This window comes from Streptopelia decaocto (assembly GCF_964273445.1).
Source record: "Streptopelia decaocto genome assembly, chromosome: 20".
Lineage (NCBI taxonomy): Eukaryota > Metazoa > Chordata > Aves > Columbiformes > Columbidae > Streptopelia > Streptopelia decaocto.
The window spans coordinates 6,163,919-6,186,200 of NC_138675.1; the positions used below are offsets into that span (position 1 = coordinate 6,163,919).

At 42.6% G+C, this 22,282-nt stretch overlaps 2 protein-coding genes across 3 annotated transcripts in view; both read right to left on the bottom strand.

Annotated features, from left to right (window-relative positions):
- Positions 1–1,629: 1,629 nt before the first annotated feature.
- Positions 1,630–7,779, bottom strand: TMEM52 (transmembrane protein 52). 2 transcript variants are annotated; one of them, XM_082070088.1, is made up of 4 exons: positions 7,276–7,779; positions 6,423–6,467; positions 5,168–5,331; positions 1,630–4,509 (listed from the first exon to the last, which is right to left on the bottom strand). In XM_082070088.1, the coding sequence occupies exons 2-4, from the start codon at positions 6,452–6,454 to the stop codon at positions 4,190–4,192; spliced, it is 516 nt and encodes a 171-aa protein (XP_081926214.1). In that variant the 5' UTR covers positions 6,455–6,467; positions 7,276–7,779; the 3' UTR covers positions 1,630–4,189. The 2 variants fall into 2 exon arrangements, with proteins under 2 accessions (XP_081926214.1, XP_081926215.1); XM_082070089.1 differs by having other exon boundaries at positions 6,423–6,548.
- Positions 7,780–10,221: 2,442 nt separating this feature from the next.
- CFAP74 (cilia and flagella associated protein 74) overlaps positions 10,222–22,282 on the bottom strand; it is a gene marked incomplete at its 5' end in the record, with an annotated part of 29,298 nt that continues 17,237 nt past the window's right edge. The window contains 17 exons of the mRNA XM_082069868.1: positions 10,222–10,600; positions 11,641–11,775; positions 12,269–12,396; positions 13,180–13,318; positions 14,115–14,269; positions 14,815–14,944; positions 15,235–15,387; positions 15,661–15,780; positions 16,486–16,541; positions 16,903–17,012; positions 17,384–17,518; positions 18,533–18,663; positions 19,028–19,135; positions 20,131–20,407; positions 20,969–21,102; positions 21,438–21,611; positions 21,822–21,909. Of these exons, the coding sequence (XP_081925994.1) occupies positions 10,487–10,600; positions 11,641–11,775; positions 12,269–12,396; positions 13,180–13,318; positions 14,115–14,269; positions 14,815–14,944; positions 15,235–15,387; positions 15,661–15,780; positions 16,486–16,541; positions 16,903–17,012; positions 17,384–17,518; positions 18,533–18,663; positions 19,028–19,135; positions 20,131–20,407; positions 20,969–21,102; positions 21,438–21,611; positions 21,822–21,909 (2,287 nt within the window). The 3' untranslated portion in view covers positions 10,222–10,486. The remainder of the gene's footprint in view (positions 10,601–11,640; positions 11,776–12,268; positions 12,397–13,179; positions 13,319–14,114; positions 14,270–14,814; positions 14,945–15,234; positions 15,388–15,660; positions 15,781–16,485; positions 16,542–16,902; positions 17,013–17,383; positions 17,519–18,532; positions 18,664–19,027; positions 19,136–20,130; positions 20,408–20,968; positions 21,103–21,437; positions 21,612–21,821; positions 21,910–22,282) is intronic.

The following is a 22,282-nucleotide window of genomic DNA, read 5'->3' on the forward strand; positions in this document are numbered from 1 at the left end:
CCCTTCCAACTTCTGTGATTCTGTAATTATTTACCAATGGAAAATAGAGGCAAAGACATTGAAAGCGGTACGTGTATAGATGTCTAGAACATCTGTGGCAGAGCTGGAGTCTGTCACACTCCAGGATGTTTCTTGACTGAAAGATAGCCCTTCCCATTACCATCAGATTCTTCTTTAATGTTATAGTGAAAATCGCAGAACATACACATTTTTACTTCCTCTATGGCCCAAGTCAGTTGATTTTAAGTATTTTACAGCAGCTGTGGTCGATCTTTTATCAAGATGAAAAAGTCTGCGCTATATGTGCAATTTTAAAGTAAGGAATAAAAGTGTATAACGTTTTTTCCTCCAAATAATCTTCCCACAAAATTGAATTGACTTCATATGTGTTGCCTTCCAGCACCGTGTCTGAAAAGCTGCCATTGACATAGGCCTCCTAGGCTCACTTATGCCATCTCGTGGAAGAATGCAGTTTAGCCGGAATAGCAGAAGCGGAGGGACAAGTTCTACAAATATTGATACACACGGTATACTCAGCTAGCTAACCAGAAGGCCGGAAAAATAATCACAATTATATTGCCTTTAAAAAGAGCTGAAGTGGCTTTATGTGCGGTGCAGAACAGCTTCCTTTTACCTTCTGCACAGAACACTGGTGTCTCTGACAACTGCCTTTTGCCAGGAGATGCAGCCGCTTGGCCAGTGCTGTTTGGGGTGAAATGATAACAATTCCTGCCCCGTGGAGCTGAGCAAAGCTTCTTGCCTAAGCTGATCTCATAAACGTGGGGATGGTGGAAAGCAGACTACAGAGCCTTCTGAACTAGACCAAAAGATTACTGAACAAAGGCTGACTTTCAGCAAGAGAGAAATCAAAGTTATAAAAATTAATTGCTTGTACAGACTGACAGAAAAGTAGCATTCTTTTTCATGTTTATAGCTGAGGTAGTATCTGTCAGGACATTTGATCCGTAACAGGTCGGCAATCTTGCAAGATGAGCTGCTGTCACAAGACTCCTCATCAGGTATCTCACACTGATCCTGGGCCTGTCTTTTAAATTTTCTCCCCTCTGTTTCTTCCTCTAGTCGGGAATGTTATAGTGATGACTGGATTAGGCACCTGAAGTCCAGAGGCTATTTCTAAATCTCACATGGTTTGTTTTGCTGGAGTTTCTTCTCTAGATTCCCCTGTTCTAAAAGGATGTAAAATATCTTTGGAAGTGTGTGTTCTTTTCTACAGCCCTTTTTTTTCCCCAGTAAGATAAAAAGAGCTCTGGCATTTTATATTCTAAATTCTGACTGACCAGAGCAAAGTGTTTTCCCAGTGATGTGGTTGTGCACCTAAGCTTTTTTTTGTGCATTTGATTTAACCTTAGGATGTAATATTTCATAAAACATTTATTGTCTTCTCCATTTTTATAGAGCACAATTCCCCTATGATACTTTGTTTTCACAGGCTGCTCTGAATATGATTCAGTCTTCTCTCTCGGTTTGAATTTTAGTTGTGGGTAAAGGAAAGAACCTCTGCTATTTGCAGCAAAATTAGTAAATGTCTCCCTAAGCAAAAATAGTTCCAACAGGTAAAGAAGATTAAAATTGGAGCCAGAAGACAGCTAAGAGCAAGAATCTGGGAAGTAGTTTTGCGAGAGCTATTTTATTTCATAAGCGAGCAGGTTTTGCACATCCACAGTACTGGCAACAGCAGAGATTCTTTTCCCTCAAAAGCTGCATCTGATAAAGGTGAAATGCAATTAGAAATCAAAGAAACCAAACCTTCTAAGCTGTTTAGGGGCAGCAAGGCAGACAAAGGCAACTGCAAGGCAAAATAAGAAATGTTTTTTCTCTGACTTACTGTATCTGGACCCTACTGATGCTTCACTCTGGATGCTGCAGGTTTACCACTTAATACTCTCTAACGATTAGAATGCATCTGTTATAAAAGCCATTATAGATGTACCACTTTACTTATATTGTTAACGAGCTTGGCTATAAAGGGATTTGCAACCTGAATTTCATGACAGAGGCAAGGTATAATTTGCTCCGGGCTATAAAGCCTATGAATTATTGAGGCAATTTACTTCCAAGTCTGCATTTTCTTTCTGAGCACAAGTGCTCATGATGAGTGTGTGTGTGTGAGAGGAGAGAGACAGGACTGCAGGCTGCTGACAGTGATGTAAGCACCAGCTTCTCAGCAGCACAGCTCCCCATCATAGGCTCTTCCACACAGCCAGCAACTAACAGAAAATAACTGGCAAAACAATCATTTTGGAAAAAAGAGGGAAGAAAAATTGCATGCTGAACAGTGCCAAATGAGCACCGAATTCAAATCACAATTAAAAATGCACTGTGGGTAATTAGAGAGAAGGGCTTTTCCCTTAGAGATGTCACAAAGCTTGTGTGGCTTTAATCAGACTTGAGTGGATCCAGCGATGGTGAAAAACACCAGTCTGACAAAACAGAATTCTTAGACCCTCTATCCAGCTGATTCTACAACCTGCTGTGGGACCAAGCCTCCTAATTGGTGTTCTTTTTAAACCTGGTTTCTTATGAAAGTGAGGCTTTGTAGTTACAGTCAAACCTGTGTCCTGTCTCTCTCCTTCCACTCTCCACACCCAGCTAACAATTTCTGAATCTGCACCAGATTATGCCCTTCTTCTTACCAAGTCAGGGAAAAAACTAAGCGCTTTATTCACTATGCTTTCTACGTACACAAATGGAAATTCAGTTCCAGCTCAGAAGTTCCCTCGCCTCTTTGCAACACAGGCTTGTCTCTTACAAAGCTGTTCCCAGTGGTGATTTAATGCAATACGCTGCAAAGTGAAGGGCTGCCCTCTTGTGTCAGTCACCATTTCATTTGCCTTGGTTTATATTCCTGTTTCTATTAGTGAGTGAGTGCTCAGCCATTTCCCTCCAACAGATATTTCTTGTTTGGAAAGGCATAGGGTTTGTTTCTGAGGACTATTCTAAGGGAAAAGGTCAATAAATAAAAAAATATCTGCTATATTTGTGACTTGGAGACACCCAGGACTGGGCGTATCTTGCTTTTCCAGCTAGCAACATCCAAATAGCCACCCTGGGTTATGCCTAGTCTCCATCTTGACACAGAAAAAGAAAACAGAGGAGAGAATAAAACAGGAGAAATATAATTAAGGAGGACAGAGAAGAGATAGAAGAGAAGCAGAGTTATTAAACCAATCTTTCCGTGCAACCCTCACAGTAAGCTATATGCAAGTTAAATATAGAACCAACACCTCTCTAGGGAGCCGGACTCATGAACAGCTCACACACTATGAATGTGTAGCAGAAATTCTAGTCTCAGTCCTGTTGGCTGGCAGAGAGATCTTCGTTTTTAAATCATTAGCGCTCATTTCTAGGGTAGCTCTTGCAGTAATGGTTCTTGGAGAATAGTCTTTTAAAAGCTGTGCAAGATTTTGTGCCCACCACTACTGCTTATTAATGACAGACAGCTCAATATTTCCAGAAGTTAACCCTTTTTCACAGTTACCAAAGCAGCTTCAGCAAAAATGAACACCATCGGTCATATTCTTGTTAGCAGAAGGTCCATCAACATTCACTCTGACCTAACACGCCCCACTTCACGTTACATTTGTTAGCAGCACCTAGTGCTCATGCTTTCATTCCTGCTTTTACCCCGTAGATAATCCCATAGTGATGAGCAATCTGATTGCCCATGTTCTTAAAGGGACAAATTAGCACCTTGAAGTGGATCCAGAGAAAATACCTACTCAGCAGTGGACAAAATTAACACTATTCGGAATATGGAAGGGGCAAGAAAGGGAAAGAACTGTCATTTAAAAAAAGGCCTCTCAGAGCCCATATTTTTGTTTGGGCTGAGAACGCTGTAATTGACTCCCAGTTTTAAAATGATGCATAGCAGTTACCCTTGCTATCAGTGCTTCATGAAGAATCACCCCTAAAGAGATGAACAAGCATTCATGTCCCACTTTTACAGACATTTTTAAACTGCTGCCCTTTTACTTCATTTCGTATCCTTGAAGAAGCTTTACCGGGAGATTACAGCAGTCACAGAAAACATTTTTTCTAACTGACAGATCATTACAAGGGCATGAAAGGAAACATCTTTCCATCATAATCTGCCTATAAAAACCAAACTCTTCATGTCTTCTTTAACTCTCACAGTCCTCCCCTTCCTTTATTCCTCATCTGAAATGACTCAGAGCTGCGGCTGTCCTTGTGTTTCATGTTCGGAATTTTCTGAATTTTCCTGTGTCGCTGGGTCTCCGTTGATTCTATCAGGTGAATACTGGCTGGGATTCAGCTCACCTGGTGGCACCTGTCCAGGGATGTCATTGAGTTTCTGGTTTATCCGTGCTACTTCAATGTGTTGTTTATCCATTTGGACAGCTTCATCATAAGAAGGTGGCAACTCCATTGCATAGAGACTGTAAGCTGGAGGGGACACGATAATCTTATCCATATCCACAAATATCGAATGAAGAGGAGCACTTAGAGGATACTGCAATGAGCTGTATGCTGGGAAGAAAAGGAATTTTAAAAAAAATTAAACACTTGCATGGAACACTGATATATAAAGGGCTAATCCTGCCTTTCTCCAAGAAATTATGGACTCATTTTTGTGGTCTCAGAACATCTGCACTATGTATTAAAAACTGTCAGTATAGAATTACCTGTGATGGAATCTATACATTCTCCAAGAGAGAGCAGTCAGAAGAGAAAATGTCTCTGCATATCATCATCCAGTAATTATTACAAAATAGCTGACCTAGTACATGTATGGTGTAACAGAGGTAGTTTCAGTTGGGTTCATACATGAACAACTGTCAACAACTCATGTTAGAGAGAACTTTGGATGGAATAGCTGGACAGCGAGGTGGGCAGGAAAGTTTAGAAAATAAGGTAATGGCAATAAGAACAGATGTGGGAGATGACATAAGAGGTTAACCCACTGCAGACTTCATTTTAACCTCTCTGGTGTTAAATCCTGCTTACCTTCTGCACTCCCTGTGTTGCCCTGATGACCTCCCTTTATCTCTCTTGCCCTCGCTATGGGGCTGGAAGTTGTTCTGGGAGGACATCAGAAAGTCCCTGTCATTGCAAGAGCTTAACACAGAATACCAGGCACACGTTCAGTAACATATCCCCGTTGAATAGCTGACTCCCAGATACTCACAGGTGACTGTGCTGTGGGCAGTGCTTTCACTGTCGGTCGCTGTCAGATCGTGGGGGTGCCTAGAGAAGCTCTCAACTGGAGGCCTCTTCCTCCGGCAGCAGCATCTGATGCAGCTTGCTGTGATCCCACAGAGCAGGAGCAGGAACACCGTCAGCAAGATTAACCTTAGAGGAGGGAGAATGCCATCAATTCATTGCTTATGTTTTACTTCTTCCGGAACTGAACATAATTTCCCTCTAAATGGGTGAAGACAGGCCAAACTTCCTAGGTTTAGTTGTGAATTGGTGCTGGATTCTAAATTAGAAAGTTGGATTGTAAACACTTAATCACAAGTTGAAGTACTACTGGCCATCAGTACAATCCCTTCTGGCTCTTAGCTCCCATAAAGTTAATTGTCTTTGGCTGTATTTTCAGCTTTTACGCAATAAAATGGCTTCACATTCAACAGCAAGAGTGGGTATGGACTTGAAGAGAAACACCAACTTTCACAAGTCTAGGACTTATATTCATAAATGAGAACAGAAGCCTTCTTAAAATATTTTATGTAACTATGTATTTTTAAACTGTTCTGTGTATCAGCACGTTCTAAGAAAGCAAAGAATATCAACCAAAATGAGTCCAGACTGAATGACAGCTAAAAGTAACCAACTCATTCTGCGTACTACCATCAACATCTATATATTGACAGAATGCAAACTATAAAAATAACGTTAGGATGCCTATAATGCATGTGTTGGGCAAAAATACAAATCCGCTTGTGACAAAGAGCTTACCCTTTTACTTATCACTATTCTCCCCCTTTCAGTCATTTGAACAGCCAGTAAACAGGTTCATAATCTGTAGCTCAGAGTGAAAATGCAGCGCTGTAAGCTGACAATCTCTTGTCCCGTGAAAGGGAGAGAGCGGAGGACCGTGCATTAGGCACCGCAGAGCGGAACTCCAGCAAGTCCGTGCTGTGCAGCTGCCGCCGCGTCCAGCTAGCTTGTCTATTTAGGATGAACGAACAAGCCCTACAGTCACACTGCCGTGTACTTGGAAAGGAAAGATGACATATCCCTGGGCGAATGCTGCGCCTGGCTCGACACCTTATCCCCCTGCGGTCTCACGGGGAATATGTCCCACTAGTAGCACTCGTAAAACTGAGGAGAAACCCTTTCCTCCATCCTGAGAAGAGTGTTTCCATTACCTTACTGCAATTACTGTTCATAATAACATTCAAATTATTCTGGGTTAGTAAGATTAATAATAAACTTACCAGATATACCACAGACTTGTCCAATTAGACATGTTCTGAGGGCATCTGTGAAGGAAGATGATTCACCGATTTAAATATCTACAGTCAAACAGCGAGTGTATGACACGGAATAAATCCACACGATTTCTGAGGTGAAAAAGGGAAAGCAATCAGCAAGATTACAGAGCAAAACCCCTTTAGATTTAGTTTCGGAGGACTGTTCTCATAGTTGTAAAATTACTCCAGCTGAGAACACGCAAATAATGCCACTGAAAAGTTGGCTTCTGAGTCGGTAAATGTTTTTACAAAGTGGTAGTTTACTGTTGCTTAGGAGAGAGAACTACACATGGTGGATTCTCAGAAAATGTGTCAGAGTTATTTAAAGTTAACTGAGATAAAGTACCTAATGCCACAGGCCTGTCTGAAATGCCAGCCTAACACAACTGCCTGCTTCCCCCAGTTATTTTTAAATTACTTTTTCATAGCTCCAATGCAACCAGAAATGTTTTTTCAGATCTCCTTACGGTACAAAAAAAGGAGGGCAGCTTCTATTACATTGCAGGAGTGCAGCTGTTGCAGCAGTATCGTACGTAGTGCGTTGCATGCAGTGGATTTCACGTAATAGAACAACACTTTTGGCCACAGAAGAGAATCTGCAAACTGAATTTTCAGAAGATGACACTCCAGAGTCTTTTTGAAATAGTCTACAGAGCACAGCCAGCCAAGTCAAATTTGTGAGTTGGTAATGATCTTAGAGATAAAAAAGTAGCAGTCATGGATGGCTGTCAGAAGTCATCATTCTGATTTGATAATGTCACTCAATCACGATGGGAACAGCTTTGGTAACAGACATTTGAAAATTTGTGATACTTACTGATCAGAGTTTTTGCAGTTACTCTGAGAAGCACAGAGCGATCCCAAGGAAAGGGAAAAAAAGAAGAATCAGCTAAGCAGGCGGCCGAAAGAGAAGCACCAGGTCGATGTGACACATCTGCTCAGCGCTGCGAGGTCCTGGCGGCCGCAGGTGCGCTCACAGCGGGTCCCGGACGCCGCGGAGCCGCGGGGCGAGCGCGACAACTGGAGCTTCTTCAAGGACGAGCGGCCGGAGCGCCCCAGGCTCTGAAAGGGGACACCGAGCGGCCGGGGAGGCCCCGAGCTGTGTCCCCGTGCACAGGCTGCTCAATAAATAACCCGCACTCATCACGCGGGGCCGTGACCAAGCGAGCGGTACCGGAGGGAGCGGCGCACCCGGCGGGGGCGAGCGCCGGGCAGGGCCACGCCGCACACCGGCCGTCCCGCACACCCGCCGCCCACACGGCCACTCGGGCAGCAAAGCCGCCATGGGAGCGGCGCACGGCCGGACCCGCCGAGGGACGGGCTGACTCGCCTGTCCCAGCGGCCGCTCCGGGGGGAGGGAGCCGGGGCGAGGCGGGGCAGAGCCGCTGCGTTTACCCGCCTTGGCCCCGCATGGGAGCCCCTCGGGCCAGCCGCTCTCCCATCCGGCCGTGAAGTTCAGAGGATGATACAAACGGAACCAGAATGGAGAGAATCCAGCTGTCGGAGAGGTGCCTGAAGCGGTTTGGGACTGCCAGCCAATGCTGTTCTTAAGCTAAGCTAGCGGGTATGCTAGCAGTGGAACACAGAGCCTGTGCCCATGCACTGTCAGAGATTGTGAAGGAGAAATAAAAAAGAAATGAGAAACTCGGTATGAAAAATATTAGAAAGAAGCAAAAGTTTGGAAAAGCAGATAACTTCCCTTTGTAAAAACAGTCTTGTTAAAACATATGGAACACAAATGGCTGCCCTCCGAAGATTGATTTGCTCCAGAATAATTTAATGATGTCCAACATTTCAAATGCAGAAATCCAGTTATAATACCTGTGTGTTGTTTTGTGGTTATCTTGCACATAATTATCCTGACACCCCACTGTTGATACTCTTCAGTAGAAATTTCATGGAGAAAGTTTCCATTGCTGTGATTATAGTGATCGTTATAGCAATTTGGCCCACCTCTAAGGCGCAGCTTTCTTGCAATTCTCTTTGGGCTGGAGTTTAGCTATTTTAAATGGATTGTATGTAGCCTATAGTGTTAAAAAGCTCCCCAACCTCTTTCAGAGTTAGGACTTGCTAGAAGTTACAGATTACAACTGGAGAAGAAACAGGAAAGTTGACTAAAAAAAAAATAGCTTTTTGACATATCTGTCAAGGTCCCTTATAACCTCAGAGTTGTGTACGTGGCTGCATGTACATGGCTCCTTCAATAATGAGAATGGGACAAAATACAAGGATTTACTTTAAGGCAACAGAAGAACATATTTGGACTTGGGTTGCCAGAGGTTTCTTCTGTAAGAAGTATGGAGAAGCTCCAATACACCGGGGGTGGTTATGCCATTGGGAGCAACAATGGACACAACAGCTTGGAAGTACCAGGTTTGACAGACCATTCTCCAGATGACATTCGCAACACTTGCTCCATGAAGCTCAAAAATGGTGTTTCAAGGGTCAGTAATGGCACGTGGCACAGTGACTAAAGTACTATCCCACAGGACTGCTCAGGGTCGCAAGACCATTGCTCATTGAGGAAAAGCTGCAATTGTAAATGTGAAGCAATCCCTGAAGTCACTGGATAAGCAGAACATGTATTAATAAGTACGAGTGCCACATACATCTTATTATCTCATTTCCTTTCTGTTTCAGAAGTGACCTCAGCATAGCTTTTAAGGATTATAAAGATCATACATGGATATGAATTGCTTTCCTATTAAAGTAGAACTGCATTAGAGCTAAGTGTATGGTTGCGTTTAGATCCAAATTTGAAAGTTTTTAGTTCCTAATAGTTAAAAACCAAAGGATCCTCGCATAATGGATGCCCGCAAATTAACTGCCTGAAATAAACCTTCCACTCCACCATGCGGTGCCCTTCCTTGCATTCTGAAAACTTCTTTATCATTAGATAACTGTTAACTGGTTTTAATGATATTTAATCTCCCTTTTAGGGCTACAAGGACTATAAGAGAATCAGCACACAAATGTAATTGTCAACTTCAACCCAGCTGCCGCAGCTGTGCCGGCAGGAATACTCAGCGCCTCTCATGAGCACAGAGCTGTCCCTGGCTGGCACTGCCACCCCTCCAGCCCTGCCTCCCCCCGCCGCGGCTGGCTCCTGCTTCAGCAGCCGGACTGCTTTAGACTCAAGAGTTAAGTAACTTCACAGCCACTCGATCCATTATTAAATGAGAACAGATCTGAATAGATCAAACACGCTGTCCTTGGAAAAACAAGGAGCCCCACTTCATCAGCTATACAAGCTTCCTCTGTAAAAGGAAAGTTAAAATACTGTTTCTTGTGACAGTTGCTGTACTGCTTTTCCCTGCAGTCCAACTAGCTTGACTGCTTCCTGATAGAAGTTATACCTGCAGGAAACTCCAGCTTCCCCTGTAACATGCAGAAATCTACTCTTTGTCAGGATTGAGAGGAAAGCAAATGTAGAAACACAAAGTTCCTGGACAGCCATGATCTAGGGCACGTGTGTAATCATACCCAGTGACTCAGTGAACAGCATGGTCACTATTTTCTCCTTGATCATGTGTCATCAGGAAGATTTCAGAGTGCATTGTAAAAATGACAGCCCAAATGATTTGAAGGAGATTTGAATAAGCAGCTTTATTCAGTCTTAAGAGGGAAAACCCAAGGATTTTCCAAATCTATTAAAATCCATCTGAAACTGGAAACAGATACATTGTTTGAAACTAACCTACATAGGTGTGAAAAAGCCACTCGTCCTCCTGAGGGAATATGCACCTTTGGAAGACAGTGAGATTGACAGCAGATCTATCTACTTGGGCCCTCATTAATTCTTTCTTCTACCACAAGATTGTCACAGGGTCCGCTTGAAAATAAAACTAGTGGAACCAGAGTTTACATAGGATTTTGTGGGGAAAGAACAGAAATATTACACGTCACCTTCATTCCCGCTTCCGTCACGTATTTGCAACGATCTCAAAATCTTCCCATGTTTCAACTGAGATCAAATGATTTCACAGTGATATCAGCCTCCATCTTCCTTTCCATTTAGCTTGGGTCCCTCACTCAGTGGGAGTATATGCAGACACAACTCTTGCCATGAAGAGGACTTGGTAGGATTCATTAATGTCACCTTTTAGGGTCAGGAGAGCTGTCACAAGCAGAGGGTCATCATCCTACAAAAAAATCCACACATAAAAGCAACCTATGTTTTTTGTACATAGAACAGAATAGTTGGCGAAGTTCTAAACTATGTATTTTACATCTCCTTGTAAGCTCTAGCTGTGGATTACCTCTCTTCCCACTGTGTTGGCTTTTATATTAATATTTTCACGCACTGCTCATACTGCAGTAAGTAAAGTAGCAATGACTAAGCATTCTATCTCCAGAGTGCTACAGATATCGTCACCACATTACAACCATGACAACTGGGCACAGCAACAGAGTACGCTGCAGGAAGGGTTGGGAAAGAAACGGATCCCGTTAGCCATCAGCTGCGTTAAATCTTGTGTAACAACCAGCAGTTACCAAGAGGCACGATGTCAACTTGGTACATCATGCCAGGAACTCTACTGCCTTCTTTCTGCATGTGATGGCAGCGATCTTGTAATCTTGGAACAAGCCACTCATTCTGCCATCCCACACAGAGCTCACAACAAAAAGCAGGGGAGTAAGTTCTTTTATTCTCCATGAATGCCCAGGAAGATGAATCAGGAAGGGCAATCACAGCCCTGTAGAGATGCCTGGACCTCACACCTAGACTCTGTAATACACCTGCTTCTGTGTCAGCAGGACTGCAGGTTTTCTTGCACAGGGGGCATTAAAAAGCTCACTTTGGTGTGAGCAAAGCTGTGTTTTTTACTGAACACCAGCAGCGTTTCGGCCTTTTTGTGCTCTATAGTGCAGCGACCTGTAAGCAGTTATTCCAAGTTCCGTAAGATGCAAGTGACTAACACTTGTTTTCATCACACAGATGAATGAAGTTTGTGGTGAGGTAGCAAGCCTCCAAACCACACACATTGTTCCTGGCTTTTTTTCTCATATCCGTGTTTATACCAGCCTATACCCCTTTGGTAACTACGTGTGTTCTGTCATGCTAATATGTCAAAGCAGCCTTGTACTGCTGACATCTTCAATTGCTCCTACAAGCCAGTGCCAACAGCTGCCACACACACTGCCAGTCTGAGCAGCAAGACGGTCCGCAACTGTGACTTACACAAAAATCAGCAGGTGGCACCCAAGAAACACCGATGCGCTTTACTTGCCCACACTCAACGGTTCCTTTCACAGAGTCGATGGTGAATCCCTTCTGCCGCAGGAGTGGCAGGTTGTCAAAACTGAACTCCACGTTCTGCGAGAGACACACAACACAACACACCCTCGTTACAGCCGCTGCTGCTCCCAACAGTGACGGCGTGAACGGCTGCGTGGCTCACATGCTGTATGTGGGCCTGTCGCTTGCCAAATTGCTTCTGCCCTTTGAAACTGCAAGTATCCATCTTGCTCATTGCGTCAAGTTCTCACAAAAATACTAAAATAACAGGACCAGACCTGTAATTCAGTTCTGTGCTCAAACTTGTGTATTTCAGAATTAGTGAAGCAAACTGCTAGATTAATTTTGCTGCTGACTTAATATGATAATGATAAATCCTCATATTAACCCCTGAAAAAATAGTACTTTCAAACAGTGATGCTTTTATCATGTGAAGTTTATCAGAAACCCTGAAAGCTGTATTTTTTAGTTTAGAGACTGACTTTTTGACAGAAAGAACTAGTAAGCAGTGGTACTCTGTCAGTACGCCTTGCGGTGTCTGACATAAAGCTGCACTTCTTATTTTCTTCACCTTCTTTGAAGCAAACTGAGCTGTCTGGATGGCTCCAACTTTGAGTTCTGTCGTTGCTGGCTCTGCAGAACCCTCTCCATCCATGTACTCCAGAACAAGGAGAATGGACTTCACTGGTCCTTGTAGCTCTAAACAAATATGAATCAAGTAAACTTGGAGACAGTCAAAACTGAGTGATGATCAGTTTGGAACAGGCACAGATTACACCAGGATAGTTCAAAACAAAGTGATGTTGCGGCAGATTCATGAGTTAGCTTAAAGAAGGAGATCCTTCTCACAGAGTTAGTGAAGAGTCCAGCAAAAGGACGTTTTGCATCATTTACAACTGCAAACTGTAATTGTTTATCAAGTTTCATGCTCATTTTCTAAGCCCATGGCACATACATTGTGTGTACCATATTCCTCCTTGTGTATGTGCTTGTATTTATTTATAGCTCAGGCACTAGAAGATGCTTATGTACCTTCTCTGGACAGGATCTGTGTTCAGAGACATTAAGGAAGGATAAATCAAACCCCTGAAAGTGCGTCTGTTTCATAACAGTGCAATCAGGAGAGTCCAGGATATGCTATTATATAGGAAATAATTTTATAAACATTTAATGCAAGTCAGAGAAGTGGCAGAAAGCAAATACATCTGAATACTTCATAGTAATATTAAATTACAATAACTTTTTGCAAGATAAGTTGCAAAGATGAAGATCATCATTTAGCTATAACTGCATTAAAATTAAGATAAAGTCTTAAGAGAAAGTTTCCTGCTTTTTTTCTGTGTGTGCATTACAAATACAGGCTGTACCATGATACTTATTTGTTCTGATTCTGGGAAAGTTACTTTTTCCTAAAGGATGAGGAACATGCCCATGTCTTATCACTTGCTGGTTTGCAGTGAACTGTAAGTGGTAGCACTTTACCTTCTTTTAGTGTGTCCTGCGACGACGTGGGTGATATTACAGCCAGGGACTCGACAGGCACATCGAGAGGAACTCCCCCTTCCACGAACATTGGCCGCTCTCTCGCTGCACCCTTCAGGCGAAGCACACGGGCTGTTTGCTGTGCGGGACAAGAACGTTTCAAAGGCAGGTTACAGCTTAAGAACTGAGTACTGACACAACAGCATCAGTGACATAGAAATTATTACATCATCTGCCTATATAAATGCCAAGAGGCCCTGTCCTCTAATTGCCAGAATCCTGCATCTTCCCCTTGTCCTGGTTTAAACCACCTTTCACTCTTGGACAATGTGCCTTAGGAGGGGATTAGACAAACCGTTTATACTGAAGCCACTACAAAAGGCAAAACTTATCTGCCAACAAACTTGGCTAAAGTTTGTGATCTAGGACCAGTCTCCATCTTCAGCTTACTCTGATTTGCATTCTTAACCACAATTCCCAAGGCAGGAGATACAAAACCTGCAAGGAGACAAAGAGCACCTCTGCTCACTCCCGGTTTCTGGGGGTGTCTGCAGTGCCCGCTGACGGTCATTAGCTGGCACTCTTCATTAACTTTTGGTCAGGCTCTTTTGGAACACGCACAAGGCCATCTGCTGTGCTGCCAGCCCGTGTCCTGACTTGGACTCCCTCTGAGCTCAACGGCTGCTCTACAGATGGAAACCTCCTTCCTCACGCTGTTCTGAATTAATAAGTGAATATTTAAAACCTGAAAAGCCAGTGGGCCCCAAACCTGCCATCTCCTACCTACATCAGTCTCAAAGATAGTATTTCTGCCTACAAACACTGTGCACTAGATATAATTATTTGAAACTCCGACTAAACCCCACGCTGTTAAAAATCACTGTAGGTCATATTTAGACTTTGATTTCATAATCCAGGTATCTTGATTGTCTCACCTTGCCAAAGAGCACAAACCGGAGACGGTCAGAATAGTACAGACTTTCATGATCAGGACTGAAAGTAACAGTGAAATCCTGACTCTTCCCAGCAACAATTTCTCCTTCTGTTGGAAAGACGCTGAACACACTTAAGCCGTTATAGTTCTGCGTTCCTGGTAAAAATGAGGATACAAATAAGACAGGAGGACAGGTCCTGTTTACTTCTTCATATATTTTAAACCCATTTAATTTTTATTGGAACAGCAAATAAATAAGACCTGATACATATTTTTTCAGCAAAACAGGGTGTTAGATGGATTTATCTGGTATTTCTATCTATTTAACACATTCATCTCTAGAGGAACTGAAGCAGCATCACCAAACCCTTCCTACATTCTAAAGTGTTTTTACAGAGATGGACATCCCTAAGTATCATTTTTAATATGCGATTACTGTGTGGTTTATTTAGATTCAAACACTAGTATCTCCTCACTTGTGGATATATGCTAAGGCCGCATAAATTTACAGCTACTCTTACTGAAAGAACTAGTACAGCTCCTACCGGGGAAACAAAATGACGTCTTTAATTTCAGTGATGTGATGCCCCAGGTTTTGACAGTTGCGTAGATCTTACAAAATAAAGTAATGCTGTTTTACACTTCATGAGTCTTTAACAAAAGACAAAGATAAAAGAAAATAAACCCCACAACAAATTTACCAACAAACTCTGTTCTTTGCGAAGAAGACATAATAAAGGATGGAATCCTCTGCTGATCTTTGTCCCTTGTTGGTGAAAGCGAATCTAGTTGTATGGAGTACCGCAGGGTCAGCGTGGAAGTGTTCTGTATCTGATGGCATTAATTTACACAACAGCATTTTCATTAAGAAAATTGATTCTCAATATTTTGTGAACTGGCTGAATTTATTTCGCTGCATTACTGCACTGCTGTGCACCCAGATGCCACCGAAAGCAACACGTTATTGCCACCCATAACGTGTGATGTCAAACCCACCCTCCAACACCAGGGACCAGGATCCTTTTGAGTCTTGCAGCAAGGACTATGCTTTGGTTATTAACAAAATCATGGCCTGTTTCTGAGTCTGTGGGAATTCGCAGTATATGAACCAGTGACGCTACCTTGAACGTGGAGGTCACCTTCTCTCTGGCCATGACATATCCCATATCGAGGACATCTCCCACAGAGCAAACAGTTGATGGCATCACCCCGTGGCCAGTGATGCGCAGGGTGAGGTTGGTTTTTGCCGTCCGGATGTCCAGCATTTCACAAGACTGCCAAGAGGCTGCTGCGTTAGCCAGTCTGCCGAAGAAAACATCCCCCGCCCCTCCCACAAACGGGCCGTGACTACCCAACCTCTGGATTTAGTGCACAAAGATCCGAGCGCTGGGAAGGGCTATGCACAGGAAACCAAGTTTTTAATGTTATACAGCCTCATCCTGGTCAGTAATATGTGTAACTACACAGCCCGTTACATCTCGATTCTGTGATTCTGTGATCTCACCCTCCCTCCTCTTTCCCTCATTACTGTTGTATCTCTTACTCACCCATTTATCATCATTTGGACAAAAAGAGATGATGAGGGTTTTATTTTCACCTGGCTCAAGCATTCTGACTGGTCTGACCAACAGGAAGGGACCCCTGGGATTTAGAACTGAGAATCCCAGCTGAAATAGCAACTCAAGGAAAAAAGTTTATAAACAAAGATGGGGGGGGGAAGAATAGATTCTAAGCGTTCAGACCAAAGACACATAAACCAACAATCTATAAGATTTTTCAGAGATTAATAACTGAGAGAGGGGCTAATCCAATTAATTTTTTTCCACAGAATTCAAATAGCTGCAAGATCCTTTTTCCAGTTAATAAGATCTCTATGTAACTCCACTTTCACATTTGCCTGGAATGCGTCATTAATGCCCTAAGATCCAGGACGTGCCTTCTCTATTATCCTACACAGCTCAACGCAGCCAAGCCAGTGTAGTCGCCTCTTCTTACAAGGTGCTCAGAAATCCAGAGCAGCACTGTGCAGAAATGGAGCTGTTGGCTGTTTCACACGTATGTCATACTGTACAGAAACTGCCTTTGTCATCGGTACCTTATGCTCTTTAGAAGGCGGTTAAGTGCTTCTCAAGTTTGGCTCTATGCAGATTTTTTTCCAGTTAAAAGGGTAGAACAGAGTTAGTTCTGCAGTAGTTCACCTTGGCTCGTGCGATATATTTTTCACATCACCTCCTGCCTTGCTCTGAAAGATGTGAAAGCCTGAAATCTGCTGCCTCCTCCTTGCTTTAGTGTCCAACAGTTCCTACAGGTTAAGGCTCAAATTAAACAGAAACTGAACAGCCGATTAACTTACATATTCCAAACAAGGATACTTGCAGCTTCTCTGGGGAGATATTTTGTATTGTAACTCGCTTCCTCATGCTGTGGCCTGACAGGAATGCAAACACTTCAATAAGTCACGGTGCTCACTCATGCACTGCCTTTCCTGATTTACTCATCCCCTACCTGGGCCAAACATTCATTCAATTTCTGTGGCTGGTACATTAGTCAAAGCTCACCAAACCACTTTCAGATTTGGCCAGTCACCTGCAGAGCTCCCGATTCCGTGGTTTGGGATCAAGTCTGCATTTTACAGCTCCCTAATTTTCCACCTAAGTACCTATTACAGGGCTAATTTCTACATTGACTTTTGAAAATCAGCCAAACAATGTACAGGAAAATGGAAAACTATGCTCAAAGAAACTGACGTCAGACAGAAAAAATTCAAAACTTGATTTCAAATTTCATACCTACTGTAACATCACCAAAATTGACTGTGTTTTTTCCATTATCTGAAGTGACCACAACACATGGTGCTACAGCCGGACAGTGTAACTCCAAATACAAGGTGTTGTAAGGGCTAGAGAGACAGTAAACAGATATTTGCTCTTGGATCACACAGGAGTAAAAACCACTGTCAGAAATCTGTTCATATCACAGGCTATCAGTAAACTGGTATTACAAAACAGTACATCATTTTTGGTGGCTGACTCCTGTGCATGCCTAAGCGGAAACACGAACCACCTCAGGCTTAAGTTTTTCATACAATTATTTAAGCTGCTTTGATATTCATGTGTTTTATTCTTAACCAACTAGTGGGTTGTAAGTATGAGTTTCTACCACTGGCCTATGAAGTAATTAAAATCAGAAAACAAATTTCCTCCCCAAATGAATAAATGAACAGGCCCACCATTCCCCTCTCAGGAATTGCACACGACTAACTGCAAATACCTGCAGCTGAGCTTTTCAGAGCCTTTCTTTTCATCAGCGTGTCCACTTGCCACAAAGCATGGGATGATGAATTTGTCAAACCTCCCACTGAAATTCCTCATCAGGAAAGCCTGGGCTGCCATATAAGCATCAGAACTAGAAAATCCACAAATAAGAACCATCTTGGTGAGAGAACAAGAAAAATAAAAATATCAAATAGATATCTACTGCGCTATTTGTGTTGGCTGCTTCTTAGTCATACATTAAAAACTGAACATAACAGTGAAACCAAGCAACTGCCTTGATGTGCGGTAATGGACCCACCCTACTAAGTGCTTTGCTGTTCTTGCCAAAAGAGAAGAAAAATTCTTAAGCCAGATAATAGGTGTCACACTGAAGACTGCAAAATCCTCACTATGATTTCCCTATGTTGAATACATTAATTTAATAAAAAATATTTTAGTAAAAAATACCTAACATCCAGTACAGCCAAGTGTCTGGTGTTTAAGCACATATTTGCTTTCAAACACTTCTAAATTCCTCAGATTAGGCAGAAGTGAGGTTCTAAAAAGTTGAACTATATGCTAAAGGAGGGACCTCACCTGCCAGATTTTGCATCTAACTATCCAAATCTCTAGACAGCACAGGCTATAAATGTTATTTCTCCCAGAGGTATTTACATATTGTGAAATGACTATCTATGCATTTCACATTTCCAGGACTGAAGATGACCACGATTAATATGACGGATATGGGCCAGCAGAGGGTTTCCATCTGGGTTCAAGGTGCGCAGCTCTGTCAACCCCATTTAGAAAAGGTATATTAGTAGCAGCTTCTTTTGGTAACTGAGCTCAGCTTTCTAGTTGCTCTTTAAAATAATGCCCTTGTTGGCTCAGCCGAATTTACCCACACAGCCACGTCTCACGCTTTCTGATGTATTCTTTGAAGTCCTCAATCCCTCTGATGCATAAAGGGATTCTTTGCCTTACATGAGAGGGTACAGCTGCGTGGCTCAAAAGCAGGACTAATTTTGGAAACAGCCTTTGCGACATATTTTGCTATTTCTTCTCTACAGTTTGCTTTCTTGGCTACATACAGGTTTTAGTAGATTTATTAAACTGCTTATAAAGAATGTTGTCTATGTCGCTCAACGTGCTTTTGCTGACTTACTCAGGCTTTAGCTCTTGGGATTTGGGTTGTTCAGAACTGTCTCCATCCCTTACAAGCTGTTTGGAAGACTGCAGTCTGCTAACGGAATTGTTCGATTTCTTTCTCTCTCTTTTTTCATCTTTCTTGCTTTTCTGCAAATACACAGAGATATTACGCACCAAGGATGATCACCAGTAATCCAATCAAGACACCAGTTTACAAATACACAGTCCCTGGCCCAAGGATACAGAAGCAAGGAGGTGCATTTGCAAGGAGATCCTCTAGGAGTGCATTTGAAATTGGTAGCAAGAAATTCAATTATTGCTCAGTGAACAGACTCCACATTAAGTGCAACAGTACAGTCATACTCTTGTCCTTTACAGGCAGGTCTTGCATGGACTGTGAGTTTGGGCTCCATTATTACACACATAATTTTATGATAAAAATACCATCCAGAGCAACAAATATCTGGAAGTACCAGTCCAACAGCATGTGCTAGTTCTTAGCATTCCTTACTTGTATTTCTGCCTCTGTCGCAGCTGCTCTGCAAAGCCTCCGAATTGCCTCTTCTCTGATTAGCTGATCTGACAATGTTGGTCTGAAGGACACTTGAATCAAGCTTTTCTGGGAGCGGGAGAGCATACACAAGAAGGAGAAGCAAAATTCAGCTCTCATACATGTGTTATACCTACAAAGCTCAATAGGAGCATATACATGACAGCAAAAAATCAATAAACAATTTCTTTTCTCCAAGTGAATAAGATGTTCCCGAGGAGAAGGTCACCTGCTGCTTTCTTGGAAGTCCACTATGTTACAGTGGACTGGTTTTACGTGGCAAATATTTTTTATATTTAGACATTCTTCAAATAAATCACAATGACAACTCTGGGGAAAGAACATTCAGGGTGAAAACTCCCATAAAGCATAAGCCAGATTTGATGGTTAACTTCCCACATCCGATTTAAAACATTATTTCAAACAACACAAAACATTCTAGCTATTCTAACAATAATTTACGTTTTGAGCTTCATCTACAAGTGACGGCATTTGTAGGGATGTAGATGATCGAAAGATCTGGCAGAACACTTGACATTGACAGTGAATTGTTGTAGCGACCATGAGATGGTGGAGTTCAGGATCTCATGTGGCAGGAGCAGGATAGCAAGCGGAATTGCAACGAAGATGCTGCAGGGAGTGGAGCATCTCCCGTGTGAGGAAAGGCTGAGGGAGCTGGGGCTCTGGAGCTGGACAAGAGGAGACTGAGGGGGGACTCATGAATGTTTGCAGATATCTAAAGGGTGAGCGTCAGGAGGATGGAGCCAGGCTCTTCTCAGTGACAACCAATGATAGGACAAGGGGCAATGGGTTCAAACTGGAACACAAGAGGTTCCACTTAAATTTAAGAAGAAACTTCTTCTCAGTGAGGGTGGCAGAGCCTGGCCCAGGCTGCCCAGGGGGTTGTGGAGTCTCCTTCTGTGCAGACATTCCAACCCGCCTGGACACCTTCCTGTGTAACCTCAGCTGGGTGTTCCTGCTCCATGGGGGGATTGCACTGGATGAGCTTTCCAGGGCCCTTCCAACCCCTGACATTCTGGGATTCTGCGATTCTGTGAATTTACCTCCCCAGGCAACACGGTTCCAACAGAAGGCGCAATTGTCACTGGACAGTCTTCTGGCACGTGGAATTCAAATGAAGCGGGTCCAACGGGGGCAGCGTCCCCACTGCCAATCCTGGGGACCGCACGAGTGAAGGGGTTGACGCTCACGTGGGAATTCAGCACATAGAGCGTTGCTGTAGACACAGCGTTTAAAGCTGTTGCAGCAAACTGAACCAAGGAATGAGACAATTCAAGAGGTGGGTGGACTCCAACTGCTTTGCACGACAGCTTGAATTGTCTAAAAATAAACACATGATAAATTGTCTCAGCATAAAATAGTCTCTTAATCAGCCTGGAAAATAGGGAACTAATCCTGTAGTCCCTATTTAAGCAAAATTTCAAGCTTGCAATGGGAATTTTGCCTAAAGATGAACAATAATACTATCTATTTTTAATGCACAATTGGCTAAAGTCCCTACTTGAATTCTTCCTCTGTGAACTTCTGGAAATACATCCAGTCAAATCAAAGTTTATGCCATCATTATTTTAGTAGCATTAGCTTAACGTATGAAGCATTTTTAAAAAGCCTTCAGTAATTCTGCTGAAAAAGCAAGCGGAACATCGCAGGTTAAGACAACCTGGGGCAAACTTGCAGCTTGGATATGTGACAAGGACACAGTTCAGGTGGGACAGGAAAAGTCATCTCAGCACAGACAGACGTGGAAGCGAAGTGTGATACTAACAGGCATTGAGCAACACCTGTCAGCTGGAGGATCCCTACCTGCCCCATGTTTTTGTCCCAGCTTTACTACAGCAGGCAGGGATTTAATTTCTGAATGAGCTCAGTGTTTTAACATACCTGTTAATCTCGGACTTGCAGGTCAGGTCGAAGCTGTACTCTTTTGCCTTGTTAGCTTTGAAGATTATGTCCAGCGTCAGGCTCTCAAGGGGAAGCAGAATTCCAAATCCATCATTGGGCTGAATTTCAACAAACTTCAAAATGGCAGGAGAATAAATAATTGTTATTAAATTAAGAAGTTCTTAGTCATCAAATTATTAAATAAATTAAAATAAGACTTTGCTGGTAAGATAAGAAAATTTGTTACTAAATGTACAAATGTCAGGAAACCAGAAATGTAGTGAGCAGCTTCCATGTGACTCAGTGACTGGTGTCTGACTGACACGCATTTTTCTCATCTCAGAGTAACTTGAAGGGCTTGAAATCCATTAACTCAGACTTCAGCAGAATCTCTTCCCCATTGAAACATGTTTCCATAATGAAGTATATTTTGATAGAAGGAGAGGTGTGTGTGGGGATAAGCACATACCTCTGGAAGTCCCACAAATCCAAACTCCTGTGGCAAGATGGATTTGTTTGTGAGCATCACATTTGCCTGCACAGCTTCATAGATCGTGCAGTATCCAAAATTGATTTGTGCTGGACTGATTTCCAAATCAGAAGTAGTAACAATTGCATGGACAGTAAGATTAACTTTTTTAGCCTGAAACAAATGCAAGAGTACAGGATAAAAACCTGTAAACATGCTGACAAGAAGAAACTATCTGTATTATCACTTTAAGCACCTTTTACCATTATCATAGGCCTTCAACTAGTAAAGAACTATCTAAGATTAGGTATCAAGAAGTGAATGTTCGCTAAGTTAATTTACAGCTCTTGTGAGTCTGACAACCAGCATAAGAAAGTCACCCACCTTATCCACAAGCAGTATTGTCACTGGAGCTTCCAGAACTCGTGTCTCTCCATTGAAGTAGCTCCCGGCATCTTCAGGAAGAGAGTGCCTAAAATATAAAAAATACAGAAGTGTCTGCATCCATTTATTCATTTTTAAAATGCCATCTAGTCATTTAAATTCCGACACATTTAAAGCTTACTTTAGAATATACGCATGCAGAATAGATGCATCTTTGCTGCAACCACGGCACATAACCAACCCAACGCAGGCAATAACCGACCCAACGCAGGCAATCGTTTCCTTTTGACACTGATGTCAGTTAATTACCAGCCAGTCTGAGGCAGAGCCAATTGTATCACAAAGCACCAAGTGAAACAAACTTGGAGACCAACAGTGTCTGATTATTTACCAGATTAGTAACCTATAAGAAATATGTGGGTTTTCTGTACCTGAAACATCTTGCTATCACAAGCTGAATT